The sequence below is a fragment of the Barbus barbus genome (genome assembly GCF_936440315.1).
Source record: "Barbus barbus genome assembly, chromosome: 41".
Lineage (NCBI taxonomy): Eukaryota > Metazoa > Chordata > Actinopteri > Cypriniformes > Cyprinidae > Barbus > Barbus barbus.
This window is the reverse complement of record NC_136719.1, coordinates 15,419,639-15,439,357: the sequence shown is the minus strand read 5'-3', so window position 1 is coordinate 15,439,357 and position 19,719 is coordinate 15,419,639. Positions and strand designations below refer to the sequence as shown.

The window sequence follows — 19,719 nt, the reverse complement described above, 5'->3', positions numbered from 1 at the left end:
AGTCTTAACACATAATATGCAAGTACATGATGTCAGTTGTTGTAGTTTACATGGAAAAAAATAATGGTATTGGTTTCAAAAAAGTGCATTTTGAAGCCCATTTTCAAAGGTTTGTGTATTCAGGCCCACTTAACACAACTGTCATATAAATGAATGACCAACACACATTCCAACTAAAAAACGCTACAACAGGTGCCTCCAACCCAACTACTGTCCAGCAGAGTTCAGCTCCAACTCTAATCAAACACATCTAAACCAGCAAATCAAGATCATCAGAGCTGATTAAAAATGATTGACACAAATGATTGTGTGATTGACAGGATTGGAGACCCTATACAGTAATATTCAGATGAAAAGTGAAAGAACCAGTATTGCTGTTTATGACCGATTTAGCATCACACAGTAGTGGTGTAGTAGAGCAGGATGAGGTCAAGTTCAAAAGCAGCTTGATCAGGATATGGTAAATAACAAGATTAGCAAGACTGCAGACAGACTTATGTAGGCTAATGTCTGATTCTGCATGTCCCTGATCTCCAGGTGTCATTTGATATCATGGCCTTAATAATGTAACATCTCCTCTGCAGAAGGCCTGTGCTGTATAGTTGATAGAGGTGTTTCTCAACTGGTGGGTTGCGACCCAAAAGTAGGTCGCAGAGGGTACAGCCAAAGAAACGACATCCAAAGAAACGACATCAACAAGAAAAAACGTAATTCTAAATGTTTTTCTGATGCGAGACTTTTATTTTAAAAGACGTGCATGAAAGCTGTTGACACTTCTGTCAGATGCAGTTTAAAGAGAGCCTGAGAAAAACGTGCTATCCCGTTTCAGTATCTGCGGTCAAATCAGTTGTTGACAGGTTTAATGTCAGTATCATTATTCTATTGTGATTTTTGCAACTTGCTATGAAATAATGGTGGGAAAAATTCAGTGTGAGTGGAAAAAATTTGGGGTGGGAGGAAAAAAATATTTTTCAAATGTTTTGCATTCCCTCGCAACACTTTTGCGTTCTCTCGCAAAGCCAGTTGAGTTCGGACTGTTTAATTTACAGCTTTCAGTGGTTCATACAGCTCCGTATGTTCACAATGGAGAGATTCATAGAGTTTTATTTTGAACTCGGAGTCAAGTATAAAGAAACACAGTCGGTGCTTAGTTCAAGGCACGATTTTGTGACATTCTAAAACACTTAATGTGGCTTAATGCTTTAAAACAGTGACACTGGAGGACCAAATTCGATAATAATAATAAAAGCCCAGGTAGCCAGCGCAATTGGGCCAATTGCGGCTTGCATGTGCGGATCTGGCCCGATTTGCACTGAGACACGGCACATTTGGCCACATTCGGCCTGATTACGTACCATAAGGATTGGTGAGATATGGGCATGCATACCCGGTTTAAGTTGAGTGCTGAGGGTGGTTCTCTGTTTACAATGTGGCAAATAGTATGTAGCAGTGACACTTAAACTTAAACATAATATCTTTTACCTGCCCATGTTATGTTACTTTTAGTGTATTTTTTTATTTTAATTCCTCTTAATATTTTTTCCTTTTATCCAACATTCTCTTTTTTCTTTAACTACATTTGGAAATTAATGATTTAATTCATATAATGAAACAAGCAGTGGTTAAGGGAACTTTAACATTATTTTTGCTATATGAGTTTCAAGACATGCGCACTAGCTTTGACATCTAATGACAAGACATGATGGTCTTTTTGTGCTGCTAATTACCAGAAGACCAGAAGAACTTGCTACCCTGGTGAGTAAACAATGGATAATCTAACATGTAAAATCATTTTAATAAACCATGCTTCACATATAATATCTAAGTAAATGTTTATTTATAATGAAGCCATAATTGTGAGTTTGCTGACATAGTGTTAGCGTTTAGCTCCAAGCATATGGGCAATGGGCAATTACTGTAGTTATTCTGTTCTGAACATCATATGCTTTGTTTTTCCATCAAATGTTTTCTAAATAGTAGGTTGACAAAAATGACTATTCTTTTATATTATTATATATAAAAGATTATATTATATTCTTATAATATAATATAAGAATATAATATTATATATTTTTTTCATTTTTTTTTAAGCTAAAACTGCCTGTTCTCTGATTTTGCTGTAAATGTTTAAATCAAATTGCTTTGTTAGACTGGGGAGCATTTTACCCCATTTTAGGAGACGCAAGCAGTTCTATTTTTTTAACCAGGGGCCTGTTCCATAAATTTTAATTTCCTGTTCCAGAATTTAAATTTCCTACATATAAGTGTATTTTTATGATAGCAGCAACTGTTAATCACTAGCTCAAATGAGTTAAATGTGTGTTCCTCTTATCAGTTGTACTCTGATTTTTATTATAAATTTACATTTTTAATTCAGTGATTTTAACTTTTGATTGTGTTTTTATGCTTTAATGCTTTAAAGAGACATTTTAGATTGTAATGTTTTAATGTTCTAATAACCACAGCTGTCATAAATTCAGAGAGAAAGGCTGCATGGCTAGAAACTTCTGATCAACTGCATGCACAAGTAACTATGTTAAAATGTCATTCGCCTACATTTTGGGCACAATACATTAAATACAGTTGGTTGTAGCCTATTTTTTATTTATTTGATTATTTAAGGTGTATTTTCTGTATACTTTTATTTTTGGACCGATAATAAATTAAACTGACTGTATGTGAGAGAGTCAGTGGTAATATGGATGCGTTCCTATTGGTCAGAGTTAGAGGAGCTCAGCTTAGCCGGACAGTTAGCCTGCTCCGGACCAGGTTAGTTTGCCAGCATAAGTTGCCACAGTGACTGAGCTTGAGCTATGGTAATTTTGCTTTCAGAAACCAAATCAAGTGAAAATAAGTCAGAATTACTGAAATAAGCCTGGCTTATTTGGTAAACTTGTTTTATGGAACAGGCCCCCGGTGTTGTACCAAATTCTGACCCCCCCGCCAGATTACTACACCTCTAGTATTGGTAGGTTAGGTGTGGGGGAGGGGTTAGGATTTGGCAATCAGGTAGCGATTTCAACGAGAGAGGGGTAGTAATCATTTGGCAGGGGTCGAAAATGGGCACAACACCCCTCAAGTTCACACAGATATGTAGCAAAGTAACCACTGTGTAGTTCATTACATTAACTATAGGCTAACCATTTACATGAATAACATGTAAAAAGTTATATTTTGGGGATTTTTTGTTTTTATTAAATAAGAAGCAAATGGGAGAGGCAAACAGATGAAACTGCAAATGTCTTAATGTTGAACAATATATCTGTTTTGTCGTAAAAATGTATTTTGTATTGAGAAGTGTCCTTGTGAGTTTTCATGTGTTTATTTCTATTTGTATAGAGATTAAGGGAAATCATGTTCTTATTGTGTGTTTGTTGATAAGAATTGTTCAAAAACAACCTCAGTAATGTCTCAGGAAGCTTTTGTACAAGTGTGCAATACTGCTCTACTCTTGATATCTGACACTTTCGCCCAGAGTCAACTTCCTGTACACGCACCCATGACCACATGTGCTGCTTGTGCTTCATGTAAAACAAATAATTTAATCGTTTTATCTTCTATAGCTAATTTTAGCTCCATTTAGCAAACTGTAGATCCACATGTCACTAATAGACCTGGAAAAATTCAAATCATCATTTAAAAAAAAAAAGAAGAAAAAAAAAGCTTTGCCTTATTCTGACAACTTATGCTGTCTGTAAACTATCTCAGCACTATCCATCTGTTGCCTGTTCACATTCAATCAGTCCAGTTGTCACACTTTGAACTCACCGGCACTGTCACAGCGTGTTCGTCTGCGGAACTCCTTCGGAAGTGCATCCATGTTTAGGGAAAACTAGGAGATAACCTTAAATATCGATCCCCGACTTCTGCACATGAGCAGTATGATGTAGCCTACTTCAGATGCTCATTTAAATGGAACTAAATGGGAGAAGCTTGTGCATTCTCTCCCTCGTCATCCCCCACCCTGATGACAAGTAGATATATGATCTGTGCCGCCTGGCCTTGTCCTTTAATGTCTGCCAGACCAATAGTTCACAAGCTCGGCAAGCAGGCTGCTCACAACAGCAGTAAAGGCTATGCTTCTGGCTTTTAACCTTTCCACTAACCACACACTCAGTCTTTAAGTTTACATGCAGTATAAACCGATAGCCAATGTCAATTTTATGGTTAGGTTTGCTAATATTAGATATTGTTAGGTTTGATCTGGAGTTCTTTTAATAAGAACAATAATAGTTATTAATGGTTATAAAATCCAGATGTACACTGTAAAAAAAAGGTTGAGCAAACTTAAACATTTAAGCAACCAGCTTCAGCAGATTTAGTAGTTTTCTCAACTTTTTGTTGTATATCTGCTGAAACTGGTTGCCTTAAACGTTTAAGTTCTCTCAACTTTAGATTTTTTTACAGGACTGTATGTCATATACATAGCCCTACAGTAATCCCTTGCAACATGGAACCAATTCTATAAAAAAAAAAATGTTTTACATAATCACATTCCAGAATAAATCAAAACTTTGTCAGCCTTGGTTGAGCATAACCAAAAATAGAACAACAACAACAAAAAATAAGCATCCGAATTAAACCAGGAAGAAAAATAATAAAAAAAAAAAAATAAAAAAAAAATTAATAAAAACATAAATCTTTCCAAAAATAAAATGTAACAAAGGCGGCTTTTAAATTAAATTATACAAATCCAATAGAGACAACAACTTAAGGGATTTCTCATTCTTAACTAATTGTAACGATTTATATAAGAGTTTTACCTCATTACACCATTGGATAAAGTTGGGTTTAGATTTAAACCATCTGCACTTGTGAATAAAAAACCTCCCAAAACATATCAGGAAATTAATAACAAATTCAAAATCTTTGTTTTCAAGAAAAATACCAAACCTGACTACCTTCACGTTGAGAGGTGGTAGACAAATTCTATCAAATGCAAAATAGAGAATCTAATTCTTGCTTGCCTTTCCTTGTAAAAACAACAGAGGGCAGCCTTACCACTTCTGAATCGCTGTAGAGTGAGAGACTCAAGCTACTAGATTTTATTTCAGAAACTTAGTATAGTTTTAGGTAGGCATATTGTTGAATTTTCCCTTTAAAAATACAAATAAAATGCATATTTCCCCTTTACATTTATGTCTGCTAAATTCAGCTAATTGAAGTAGCAGATAACATAATTTACTTATAATAAGTGAATGTCCAAAGTTTATAAAGCTACTAGACCCCAAGAGAAGGAGACAGGCACACAGCAAAAAAAAAAAGTGTTATTGAGTATTTATGAGATTTTTATGATGAGATTAAAAAAAAAACGTTTGTATAAGGTCTGACAAATAACTGCAAAGATGTGAGGTGGCAAATTACAGCGCAATGAAACTTGAAATATTCCAAATGAACACAAATGTTAAAGGTTCTAGTATTAATGACAGAAACAAACATAAACACGTATTTACATATATATACACAGTCAATCCATTTGCATGAAATTGGTAAACACTAAAGTACAGCTAGTGTCAGTCTTCAAATAAAAGCCTGCAGTAAATATAGGTGAACATGCCACATTTAACTCAAAAAATAATTTCACATAGCATCTAACCAATTCTTTTGCATTCACAATGTTATTGCAGGTAAATTTCAAATCTGTCTGAGACAGGACGTTTCTTTTCTTAGATCCTATTTCTTGAAGAGGAGAAAACATTAGACCTCATTTACATAATTTTCATCTTTTGTGAGCTAATAGCTTTGGAATTCATTGAAAGCTACAATTGTCTAATAATAAGCACAAAACTGACAAAGATACAGAAAGAACTCCTATAAAATTGTTCAAGATTTTTCAATTGTAAAGGTTTTTCAGAGTAAAGCATCTGCCACTGTGTAAACCCAATAGAAAAAAAGAGAGAGAGAAAAATTTCTGGCAGATCTTAAACTCATGAACTATTTTAATTACACCAAAGATACCAGTACAGACACCTGTCGGCTTAAGAAATTTCCCTGAAAAAAACATTGCTGTCAAATCTCAAATGGCTTATATGTTCTTTAGTGCTCTATAGTGTTTTTTTGTTGTTGTTGTTGTTTTTTTTGTCTGTGAAATTAAATGTCAAATCTTGAGTTGGGTCCATGTAACTAACACGCAGCAAGACATTTTAAACTCAGAGCATCCAATATGAAGCTACTAGATCGAAAGTCAGCCAATAAGAGAGTCAGTTTCTAGCCCAAGAATGGTGTCCCTCTATGTGCCCTTCCAGATGAATAGGGGCAGTTGTAATGGCAGATGCAGGAGTTGATGGTCATGACAGCATGTTTGAGCAGTCTTCCTCCAGGGCAGCGGAAAGTGACCAGTGCCGTGTCAGTGTGGTAAGGAGTGCAACAACGGTTGTCTTTACATGAGCCGCAATAACGGGGCCTGTAGAACTGCGTACTATAACAGCCCTGGTGGAAAAGCCGCACTGGGGTTGCTGACCTGTAGCTGGGTTGACATTTCCTCCTTGACCACTGAAATATAGAAGCAGGGTTGGTTAGAGAACGGTTTGACTGGTCAAAACCAAAGCGTAGATCGGAGACTCACCTGTGGGTTTCTCTGGAGAACAGGCTGACAGGTTCGGATCATACACAAGCGCATCTGCATCTCCAGGCGACAGGCCGGGTTTTGATTGGACACCCGTGTGGATATTCCAGGCCCGCAGATGTGTGTGCAAGCGCTCCACTCTGAGCTTTGGTCTATGCAGTTTGAACCGGGTCTGGTTTGGTATGCAGAGTCTGCAGGCATTGTCTGATCACTTCCTGAAGCTGCCATCCCAAAAACAATTTATTTAGACTTACACAGTTCAATTAAACTTACACAACACTTACACTTGTTTCAAAATGAAACAGGGAACTTTGTAATTGCCACATATTGACTATCACAGACCCAATGAACTTATGTTTCATATTTAGCCAAGTGTATTTCATTACATTTCAAAATAATGTTTTTATCATAAAAATATGTTAATGCCTTTTAAAATATGCCACATTATATTACTAAAGCCAAAAAATGCTCACATTTTTTTTTTTTTTTTTTTAGTTAGCATTTGGATAAAGAGTCCCAAAATTTGTCCCAAAATTCTATGTAATGCTATCACATTGGACTAAAAACTGACTTTTCTCAACAGATTATAACAACTTAAAAATGTTCAGAATTTGTGTTCTTTTTGGGAATTTGTCCACTCATACCAGCATACAAAATATCTTTTTGTGCTATATTATTACCAAATATTGGATTCAATCTTTTTATCAACATGTTTTCTTTCACTTAGCACTGGTTTTGTAATTATTTTTTGGAACTGATTTATTGATTTCAGTTTATGCACTGTTTTTGAGTGACCATAATACTTTTTTAAAGGGGTCATATGATGTTGCTAAAAAGAACATTATTTTGTGTGTTTGGTGTAATGCAATATGTTTACGCGGTTCGAGGTTCAAAAAACACATTATTTTCCATATACTGTACATTATTGTTGCTCCTCTATGCTCCGTCTTTTTGAAACACGCCAATTTTTACAAAGCTCATCGTTCTGAGAAGCGAGGCATGCTCTGATTGGCCAGCTATCCGGTGCGTTGTGATTGGCCGAATATGTTATATGAAAATGTTATGCCGCTTCCCATGTTGTGATGCCGTGTCCCAGCCTTTTTACAGTGTATGGTCCTGGCGCAACGAGACTAAAACAATAAAACCCGCTATTAACGAGGCGTTTGTTGCATTCAGTGAGGACATAATAATTACTGATTATAATGACTCATACGGTCTTTTTACACATTGCGCCACGTAAACACACCATGTCTGCATTTATGATCGTAGAAACGCCAAACAAGTTCAACTCTACACTGTTCAAAACCCGCGTTTGAATAGTCAGTGGCAAATTCTTTAAATATCGAAACGTACTTACAGACTGTTAGTCAGAAGCACCAGACTATCCTTGCGACGTTGGAATTGCTGTCCACAGCCATTCATATTGTTCACATTGTAGGCTACTCTATCCCAGGTTCAGGAAATAGTCCTCCGTAAAATGCGCTGCACACACTCGAATATTTGTGTTGTACTGTTCTGGAACAGTGTTGTAAATATAACTTAACCACTGATTTGTGTACTTGTGTAGTTGTTTACTTTATTTGGAAGGCCAAACAAAGTACTTTCGCTTCCACAACGAAGCATAGCGTCTCCGCGACATGGTGGCGGCAACAACAATACTACAGAGAGAATAAAAGTTACGCCTTCTTTCTTTGCGTATACATTTGGGCGGTGTTATGAAAATCTTCCCACACCGTAACGAAGACATGTGAGGGTGTGTTTGAATGAGCCGTTTTAGGAGGGCGTGGACAAGTCTTAACTTTTATAAAGAATATCTCTTTGAGTTTTAGACTTTCTGTAGTCTTTGCAACTTTAGGGATCTTATCTATGCACGAACAGCTTGTAACCCTCCAAAGAGAAAGAAAAACTTGAAATCGCATCATATGACCCCTTTAAGGGCAGCCATTTTTGACTGGGAACGCCACATTAGGAAAAGAACTTAAAGGATTAAAATAACACTGTATTGTTCACAAGTCATGCAATGTGCATTTAGAAATTACAGTATATAGTATCAGTGTTGATTTCATGTTGTTTAAGTTTAAATATTAAAGAGATATTAATATTAAAATGAAATATCTTAATAATCTTAATATTAAAAATATCTTCATTTGTGTTCCGAAGATGAACGAAGGTCCTAAAAGTTTGGAACGACATGAGGGTGAGTAATTAATGACATAATTTTAATTTTGGGGTGAAATATCCTTTTAATTCTGTCTCACTAAAACTCATAAAGCTGCATAAATTCGTAATCAGCTCGTACCATCTGACAATCATTGTTATAATTTGAGAATCCCAAGGAGGCAATACCAAATACCTCCATCCTTATGAGATGATAATTCATTGGCAGTGTTTTATGCATTATGGACCTGTTAACATCTCCACTGTAAACACACTCGGAACAAAATGTACCATTCCAGCTGATTTAACTTGGGTGACATTGCTTTTGAACACCCTCCTGTCTGGTGTTCCACGCTCTCTGGCTTTTTGGAGTTTAATTGTTGTGTTACACAGACTTGAGTCCTGTTATGAATCATGGAAAGTTGGCTTCGGGAAGAAGCTAGAATTTGTGCTTTTGGGTTCCATCTTGGCAAGACATTTTTAATTAAAATGGTCAAAATCCCACAATGAAAAGCTCAGAGAGGAATGTAATAGAGACTTCTCAGATAGGGATTCGAATAAGAAACATGTAAAAAGATTTATGAAAAATCCCAAAAGAAGAGAGACAGTTTTCATTCCAGCTCGTGAAATACTATTACATGAACAACAAAAACAGCCTTTGAGTCAGTTTTATGGCTTGATTTGTTTTCTGGACACTAAGACGGGTAATTAAGTACCTATGTGAGCATCCTGAAGCACTGTGTTGTCCATATTTTCACACACCCACTCTTTACAGCATTTTCCTGGTTGTTGAACCCTTCGAGGATGAGGGCAGTCTGGGGTGGGCAGGAGAACATCCTCACTGCACCGGGGCACACAGGTCACCCCTCCACCCGAACAGTGACACTGAAGAGCACAAGAGGGCTGAAATACCTGGCCTTCCTGATAAGAGACTCCATTATGCTCACAGCCCAGCTCTTTCTGACCTAAAAACAAAGGTTCAGAAGATTACACTGATGACACTATATGCAATGCAGAAGGTCTAAATGTTGTGGTGTTTTTATAAAGGCTTGCTGTGGAGGTTGGCTTTGTATTTTATGTGCCCGCACTGTAAAAAAAATGTTGTCTTTGTAAAACTTGAAATTAATTATTGTTTAAACGAGTTTTTATTATTTTAATATAATCTTAAAATTTTTGGTTGTCATGAATTAAGACTGGACATAATTTGTTTTAGCAATTATTTATTTAAATAAAAAAAAACATTATTAAGGTAACATCATAAATCAAACTGTCAATCAACTGATAAATCAAAAACTAAAATTCAATTTAATTTCTTCATTCGAAGTAGCATAAATGATCAAAAATAAAACAAATATAATTAATGTGATATTTTGTATATTATATTATTATATATAGTATTTGTGTTTAATATTTCATTTTTAATTATCAATCCAGTACAGCCCTGTCAAAATTAAGATAAATGAAAATTCTCAAATAATAAAATAAGTTACATTTTCATTTTACAATAGCTGCTAAAATTATAACTGAAAAGCTCAAATTCTATTTAATTTCTTCAAATAAAAAAATTACAATTTATGTATTATATTATATTATAAATAATTTTTGAGGAACTGAAATTGCATTTGAGATTTTGATTTATCATTTGATCAGCTATTTTTAAATCTAATCAGTCCAGTACAACCCTGTCAAAATTATATTTCCTCATTTGAGGTACTGTAGCATAAACTATATATATATATATATATATATATATATATATATATATATAAACATATTCCTATGATATTTTATATATTATATTCTTGTATGCAAATTTGTGTTGTATTTCATTATCAATCCAGTAAAACATGGCATAATTGATCTTAAAGGATGAAACAAATGCTCAAACCAACATCAAAAATGACTAATTAAATGTGCAATATGGCATCTTAAATTATGATATTAAGTTAAAAATGCCAGCCATGTGAGCCATGTCAATCAAGACCTATGGGCAGAGCTTGTTTTAGTGGTAATGCTGTGTATTTGTTGGTTGAAACTTACTGACACACTCTCCTGGCTCTCCAGGGAAGCTGGCACTATAGTCACATTGCAGGCTGCGCCGACTATCACATGGATACAGCTCACTGCAGGCCTCACCCTGCTGCCTTGCACACACCTGACAGCACTGGCACCCATCGAGAATGAGAGGAACGCCTTCTGGGCAGGCTGGTACAGAGCTTTGGCACTGACAAGGGCCGCCACACTGCTGACAGCACACCTAAGACAGCATACAGGAAGAAGTGTTATGTAATGCATGCAACTGAGCATCTGTTACGAAATCTGTACCATGTGAAAACCATAAAGTTTAAAAAAATCAAACATTACTGTAATATAATGTATTTCTTTCAAGTTTCCCATAAATGCTATATTGGCTATACATTTCCCATAAATGCTATATTATGTGTGGCTCTAATAAAAGTACTGCTGGTTTTTAAAACATGCAGCTTTGGTTAAAATGGATAATATGCATATGGAGAAGCAAAAGGAAAAATATTTTCCCTCATGCGAATCACTTACGGTAAGTATTCCCAGACTCTGAGAACATAAAACGTGCTTTCAATTATAAGCTAGTGTTACAGCCAACAAGCTTAAGATGACAATCTTACATTTGTACAGAACCTTGACTCTTTAATTAAGCATTAATTCTCCATTTCATTTAGTTTATACTGAAAAACCCGTTTAATAAAGAGTTCTCACAGACAACAAAACTTCCCACAAAAAGTCCCTGATAAAAAAACTAACCTCTCCCTCCTCTCAACTCTGAGCAAGACAATTTACAAAGTAACCAGATCAAATCTCACAGCTGTTGGACAAATAACTGAACACAGACATCAGAAACATTTCCACTGGCAAAATGCATGCATGCAAATAAAGTGCATGATTCTCACCTGTGAGCCCAGGTAAAACAGCAGTGCCCATGCCATCAGGTTTTTCCTATCTCTCTGTAGCTTGTCCATCATGTTCTGTTATGTGTTCCACCACAATGAGATTTTCTACTTGTGTTACTGTTTTCTCACTGCCTGGCTCTGTGCACATGCACTTTTATAAAGTCCTCGCTCTGATGTCATAGCCTGACTGCAGGGTAAACAGTGGCTGGACCTGGATCAGAAATGTTTCAAATTCCACATCTCCGTTGCCCATTTCCACAACCAGGAATTATTTTCTCCCTCTGCTTGTCTGCTCTGGTGTGAAGAGGTGAAACATGGACTTTTGGAAGAGAAGACGCATATTAAGGCTTGCTCTTGACCACATCCAAGTTTACATCTAAAGTCTAATAGCTGTTGTTTATTGCATTGCTACATAAAATATATTTGAATAATAAAACAGACTGATAAGCATGGTTGGGAGTATGATATTTCATAATAGTTCAGTAAAGAAAAAAGTTTATATTGTATAACTTACATAATAGACACCAATTTGTGTATTTTTTAAACCAGCAATAATTCCAAATGAAGTAAAAACAGAACTGAATAGAATAGAATCTCCAAGACATACAGTCATGATACGGAGCCCTTTATGGGACATGGTGGTGGGAAAAATTTGGGGTGAGTGGAAAGAATTTGGGGTGGGAGGAAAAAATATTTTTCAAATGTCTTGTGCTCTCTCGCAAAACTTTTGTGTTCCCTCAGAAACTTTGCATTCCCTCGCAAAACTTTTGTGTTCCCTCGCAAATATCTTTGCGTTCTCTCGCAAAACCAGTTGAGTTCGGACAAACTCTTCCTGTTTACTTTACAGCTTGCAGTAGCTCATACAGCTCCTAATGTTCACAATGGAGCGGTTCACAGAGTTTTATTTTGAGCTTGGACTCAAATAAAGAAATACGTCAGTGCTTAATTCAAGGCACGGTTTTGGGACATTCTACGCTTAATGTTTTAAAACAGTGCCATTGGAGGACCAAATTTCATAATAATAAAAGCTGATAAAATTATTAGGCTAATATTTATAACCTTATTAGTAATATTACTAAGCAGAATAGCCCATAGAATATATATATATATATATATATATAATAGAATATTTAAAAAATACCAAATCCGTTGCATTCATATTCTGGGCTATTCTGCTTTATTAATAGTAATATTATTAATAAGGTTATTAATGTTAGCCTAATCATTTTTATCAGGATTTATTATTATTGAATTTAGTCTTCCAATGTCACTGTTTTAAAACACTAAGCCACATTAAGCGTTTTAGAATGTCCCAAAACCGTGCCTTGAACTAATCACTGACTGTATTACTTTATTGAGTCCAAGTTCAAAATAAAACTCTATGAACCGCACCATTGTGAACATAAGATGTAACCACTGCAAGCTGTAAAGTAGACAGGAAGAGTTTGTCCGAACTTAACTTGTTTTGCGAGAGAACTCAAATATCTTTACGAGAGAATGCAAAAGTTTTGCAAGGGAACGCAAATATCTTTGCAAGAGAACGCAAAAGTTTTGCGAGAGAACGCAAAATATTTTTAAAATATTTTTTCCTCCCACCCCAAATTTTTTCCACTCAACCCAAAGTTTTTCCCACCACCATGTCCCATAAATGGCTCCATATCATGGTGCTCCTGAATGTATCATTAGTTCTAAATGAATTATTGAGTAAACAATTCAATGACTCACTAATAAAGACAGCTCAGCTATAATCATTTGGTTACTTTTCTGCTACTGTCTTATGAATACTGTAAATTCAGACATACTATTCTTTTCGCATACACTTTTGCCTATGTAGGGAAGCATATGATTTTCAGCCTGTTTCATTCCTGAAGGATTTAAATGAATTGGTGGAGTAAATTATTCAATGACTAACTTCTAAGGATTGTCACTTCGCCACCTAGCAGAAGAACAATGTAATTAGTAGAAAGAGTCATTGAAAATCCTCACTACTAATACAGTGTGTATTAGTAGTGAGGATTTTCAATGACTCTTTCAATGACACGGTTTGTCTGAAAAGTAATACAGACAATAAAAAGTTTCAGTGATCAACATTTTTGGAACCCTCTTCTTTAAATCATTATAGCATTTAAAATAGAGAACTTGCTTACATTTAAACTCTGGGTGGCACTGAAAAAAAAATAGCTTCTCAAAAAGACATTGTACATTTTTCACATCAAGTGCTCAGACAAAACAATCCTTTTGAAATGCAGGATGACCCACTGGGAATGACGGTTTAAAAATAGACCTAGACGGGAAATTCACTTTTACAAATACCACAGCTCTTGATAATTCAGCTGGAACACATGTGGCCTGCCAGATAGAGCAAAAGTGGACTGGATATTAGTTCTGTCTAAAACTTCTGTCCAGCCACTCTTACATTTATTTTGACATCCTTTCCAAAAATCACAAATGTTTGAAATGTACAATATCCCCATAAAGGGAACAGCGCATATCTTTAAGCAAAACAGTAATAGTATTCAGAATGAAAAATATTGTCTTATTCTTGAATGATTTTTAATTCAGTTTAAGAGTGGAGGACAGAGTAATCAAAATGTTATTATCCTATAAATGGTATTAAATAAACATTCATCAAGTCCAGTGGAAACATGTTATAGGGTGTCAGGAATGTGTACATTTGTTCTGGAAGGATGATCCACAAAAATATTGTATAAATATTTAGAGATTAACAGAGCAAGAAAAGCGGATGTGGGACAAAAGCTCCCTCTTTCATGTCTAAAATTCAGCCAGTTGTGGTTAAAAACTAGTCCAATAATGTCTCATGGAAAAGTTTTTGCTTAAAGTGAAGTACACGCATTGAACTTCACTTGCTGAGTGCCAAGGAACTGACTTAAGTTAACAGGAATACAGAATACTGGAAAGGCAGGCTCTGATTCATACACTACACCCGCCATGTGCAGGAGTGCTTTCATTTAACACATGCTTTGGTACAGCAGAGTAAAACCCTGAATGCTAAATGACAGTGCAGTTCAGTCATATGGCAATTCGAAAACGAATGCCCTAGCAGGAAACCTCTCTCAGTGTGGTGTAATTGGTTTCATTAAAGAAATATTCTGCGGCCTGTAAACCTCATTTATGTATTGGAAATAGGTTGTCTTTATGTTTACTGCTTCATTCACATCAATTCCTGTGTGCTGCACATGTGCTCTTCAGGGCTTTGGCTTAGGACCTTTCCAATTTCCTTTCTCCCTCAGTTACTGCTCACCCTGTAATAAAGAAGAATTACTTGATGAACTGACATGCTTAACCAGACAAACCGAACATAATTCTAACATTTCTTAGGCTTCGCCAGACAATTCCTTAATGTCTTAATGTTTAAAAGTCTTTGGTGTGCCTTTGAGGTTTGAAGAATTTGGCCACAACTGCAATATGTGTCACAGTTAATCAGTCGTAGCTAATAATTTGAAAATTGTAAATGTTTTTTCTTTGTATCCCTTAACAATATTACATTTCCTTTCATATGAATCTTAAATCTAACCTGACACTGAGACCTAAAAATGTTTGCAAACGAAAACTTCTGAATAATAGGGATAATCTATAGCTAGCCAGCCAATGTTGCTAAAAACAAGGCAAAGCAGATTTTTACAGGGCTAGTCACAAAATAAAATAAATATATGAAGATTAAATATTTATATTAGCTGAAATTAATTTATAATTTTACTTGTATAATATATTGACACTACCACTAAAATCACTGACAGTCAAGATTGATTAATCAGTACAGACTATTCTACAGATTATTAACTTATCATTTTTATATTCTTTTGGCTGATGTCATTGGTGTTTGCTTTTTTCACCATCAAAATTGCTGCATGCAAAGTAAAACATTAAAGTTTCCAGGTAGCTGTTTTCTTCTCATTTGAACAGACCTCTTACAAATTAATCGCAGCTGCAGCCCAGATGTGCAGCGATGTAGGTAAATCACCCTCTAAAAAGAAGAACCTGAATCTGACTTACTGTTTTTGAGGGGAGGAAATGATACCTACGTTCCAAGCATTCTAACTAGATGTGTGAAACTGCACGAGTCGTAACAGGAAAGCCTTTTGGTTTCTGATAAGAACGCTATTCTAAGCAAGGGTCAAGTAATGACGTTTGAGAGGAAGCAAATCTGACAGTCACAGGAAAGATGTCAGACAACACACACAACCACATTCAGTAACAGCTTTATGGGAAGAGCCCAGCAACCGTCTGGAAGGGAATATTAAAATATTTCAACTGAATCTGTGAAATCTTTCAATGTAAACTTCAGAAGTCATATTGAAATGTACAGTATGAGAGATGAAGCATTCTGCAGATTTCTACTGAAAAGGTTGCTTTCGTATTTTGAATTGCTCTTTTAAGAACTGATCACAGAAATGTTCTTATATGGCATCACTGCAAAAAAACAAACAAACAAAAAAAAATTGGAACCATCATTCAATTTCAACACATCGTGTTGCTTGAATGTAAGTTGAAAAATGTCACAGCATTCAGCTGTCAGTAAAAATGTAGTTCTCTTAGCTCCAAATAACACATTTTATCATATCAAATTACATTACACCAATTTCCCCCCAAAATCAGTTTGGAAAATGTGAACTGGTTGATTGATGCATCTGTGCTAATGATTATCATGTTACCATCACAGCTTGTAAAAATGAATATGTCATATGGGTGTTGATTTATCAAAATTTTAATGATATAATATTCTGAAACAACTCCAGTATCACTCATGTGACCAGGTTACTGGAAGCTGAATTTAAATTCTGAAAATCTCCCCTCGGTCATAAAAATACTCAAATAACGACAACTCTTTTCCATTACTGAAGTTCTTGCCTTAAAATAAGCATGAACAAATAAATACAGGACAAGGGATGGATTCACTGCAGTAGCTACTTCCTAACATGTGGCCAGCAGAGTCAATATTTTTAACGGATATTCTGCTCTTTAGCTAGGAGAAGATCTCGACGACCTCCAATGTTCTATCAGAATCTTGATCATCTTACATCATATGTAAATCGCATTTGGTTTGGGTATGAGCCATATCTGATGACAGTTTAGAGAGCATGGTTTAGAGCGGTGGTTCCCAACCACATTCCTGGAGGCCCCCCAACACTGCATGTTTTCCATGTAACCTTAATCAAACACACCTGATTCAGATCATCAGCTCATTAGTAGAGACTCCAAGACCTGAATTGGGTGTGTCAGATAAAGGAGTTAATTAAAAGCATTATTTCAGATGTATTGTAAGCATTATGGGTATTTTGTGTTTCTAGTGAAGAAACAAGTTATTTCTTAATTTAATGCAGTATATTGAGCAGTGGACGATGTAAACCACACGAGATGCATACGCTACATGAAGAAAAAAACGCATTGTTGGTCAGCGCCACCTAGCGTGCAGGCATGAATTAGCAGAAGGCGAACATTCGTTTCGTGCTCGGTGTGAAAGCAACATTCGCGAGCGATTCGCCTCGCTTTTTCGCATCGCGCTCAGTGTGGAAAGGCCTTTACTTTTTCATTTACAAGAAAATATCTGAGCTACTGTTTCAGAAAAGTAACGCCAGTTACTTTGTTTTCCCATTTATTGACTGACAAGTCTCCTGTCCTCATGTTGGGAGAAATCGGAAGTACAGAGGCGTTGTGTGCGCTGTGTGAACATGATGTTACTGTGGTTCTAGACTAAATCTGAACATGCATTAAATTAATCTTACTCGCAAAAAAAAAACAGATTCAGTATACATCAGAGTGAATTAAAACAGTGAAATGCAAACTCAGAATATGACGCAAACCTGCAATGATTAAATATGTTAAATAACACAAATGTATCTAATCCCATTTTATTAACCAATGTCTTTGCTGCTAACCTTTGATGATCCAGTTCAACCATACTAATAAGCAAAAATTATTTTAGATAAACTAACAATTGTTCAAGTTCACTTTATTTATATAGCACATTTAAAACAGCCACGAGACTGACCAAAGTGCTTCACAAAAGATACAACATCATAAAAGTAATTAAAACAAGCAAACAGATTAAAACAAAGAACCCAAATAAAACAGTACCAGAAAAACTATACTAGGCAGGAATATAAACCTAATAAGCCAATGAAAACAGATGGGTTTTTAACAGAGACTTAAAAATGGTCAAGCTCGGGGCCATTCGAATTTCCACTGGCAGGTCATTCCAGAGACGAGGACCAATTACAGAGAAGGCACGGTCACCTCTACGTTTAAGTCTGGAGTGTGGAATTAAAAGAAGATTCTGGTCACCAGATCTTAAGCTTCTTGAGGGGATATACTGATGCAACAGTTCAGATAGGTAGCCGGGTGCTTGATTGTGCAAAGATTTAAAAACAAATAGTACAATTTTAAAATGTATTCTAAATTGTACTGGCATCCAATGAAGGGCCTTTAAAAGTGGAGTAGCGTGATCCCTTTTTTTCTTTTTCAAAAGAAATCTTGAGGCAGCATTTTGGATCAACTGAAGTCGGGCAATTTGGGCTTTAGAAATGCCACAGTATAACGAATTGCAATAATCAAGACGTGACGTGATAAAAGCATGCACCGCCATCTCCAAAGTCTTATCAGTGAGGAAATGTTTAATTTTTGCAAGTATACGGAGCTGACGAAAACTGGACCCAATTACTGAAGAAATTTGTTTGTCGAATTTTAATGAGTCATCCAAGATAACACCCAGATTTCGTACCTGTGGAGACCTAAAAGCCGATAGGGATCCCAAGTCAAAATTAAATGCTTTCATATGTTCTGAAGAGCCAAAAACAATTACTTCTGTTTTCTCCTTATTTAAGGATAAAAAAATTTGAGATAACCAGGATTTAACCTCACCTAAACAGGATGAAAGAGCAGTCATGGCCAGTGGATCATTTTTTCTAAAAGGTAAATAGATTTGAGTATCATCGGCATAAAAGTGAAACGATACCCCATGTTTTCTAAAGATAGATCCCAGAGGTAACATGTATAATGAAAATAGAGAGGGGGCCAAAATCGAGCCTTGCGGAAGGCCACAGGGGAGAGAAGCAGTGGAAGATAAAAATTCTCCTAACCTAACCACAAATTTCCTGTCAGATAAAAATGACTGGAACCACTTTAGAACTGTGCCAGAGAGACCCACCCAAGATTTCAGTCTATTAATTAATACAGAATGGTTAATGGTGTCGAAAGCAGCTGATAGATCTAAGAGAACGAGGACCACAGAGTCACCCGTATCAGTTGCTAAATAAATGTCGTTTAACACTCTCAGAAGGGCAGATTCAGTACTGTGGGCAGCCTTAAAACCAGATTGAAAGTGCTCAAACAGAGAATTTACAGCAAGGAAAGATTGGAGTTGAAGAAACACAATCTTTTCCAAAACCTTGGAAATAAATGGTAAAACAGAGATGGGGCGATAATTTTTTAAAACTGACGAATCAAGTGAAGGCTTCTTGAGGAGAGGTGTGACGGTTGCCACTTTCAGATAAGCAGGAACCACCCCAGTTAAAAGACACTTGTTTAAAAAGGACATTACACCTGGTCCAACTGAGTCAACAATTTGCTTTAAATACCTAGGGTGGATAACATCATATGAAGAAAAGGAAGGTTTCAACTTGGCAATAGTGTCACTGAGTGATTGAAGGGAGACAGGTTCAAAGACATCCCAGGATACAGACAACTGTGGGGGGAGAGGCAGTTCAATAGGGGGAGTATGAGTTACCAATCCTAGTTTAACTACTTTGTCCTTAAAAAACCTCGAGAAGCTTTCAGAGAGAGCAACAGAGGCAACAGACATAGTATTGACTGGGGGATTTACAACAGAATTGATAATGGAAAACAAGATTTTAGGTCTAGACTGATTATGTAATATTAAATTTGAAAAATAGGTTGCCTTAGCCGATTTGGCGGCTCTCTGATAAGCCAATAAACTGTCTTTGAACAACTGTAGTGAGATGTATAGATTGTCCTTCTTCCATTTACGCTCAGCCTTTCTACAAGTTTGCCTTAACAGCAGAGTTTCAGCGGTATGCCACAGTTCAGATTTAA

At 36.0% G+C, this 19,719-nt stretch overlaps 1 protein-coding gene across 1 annotated transcript; it reads right to left on the bottom strand.

Moving 5' to 3' along the window:
* Positions 1-5,018: 5,018 nt before the first annotated feature.
* Positions 5,019-11,950, bottom strand: LOC306860159 (CCN family member 2-like). The gene is made up of 5 exons (XM_079401715.1): positions 11,650-11,950; positions 10,763-10,979; positions 9,439-9,687; positions 6,566-6,786; positions 5,019-6,492 (listed from the first exon to the last, which is right to left on the bottom strand). The coding sequence occupies exons 1-5, from the start codon at positions 11,719-11,721 to the stop codon at positions 6,208-6,210; spliced, it is 1,044 nt and encodes a 347-aa protein (XP_079257841.1). The 5' UTR covers positions 11,722-11,950; the 3' UTR covers positions 5,019-6,207.
* Positions 11,951-19,719: the final 7,769 nt, after the last annotated feature.

Bases quoted from the DNA above. Each gene is read 5' to 3' on its own strand.
- LOC306860159 (XM_079401715.1), bottom strand. From the start codon at position 11,721: ATGATGGACAAGCTACAGAGAGATAGGAAAAACCTGATGGCATGGGCA. The intron at 10,980-11,649 runs GTGAGAATCATG...ATGCTGTCTTAG, and splicing joins TGTTTTACCTGGGCTCACAG to GTGTGCTGTCAGCAGTGTGG. The intron at 6,787-9,438 runs GTACTTAATTAC...TTGGGATGGCAG, and splicing joins GCTTCAGGATGCTCACATAG to CTTCAGGAAGTGATCAGACA.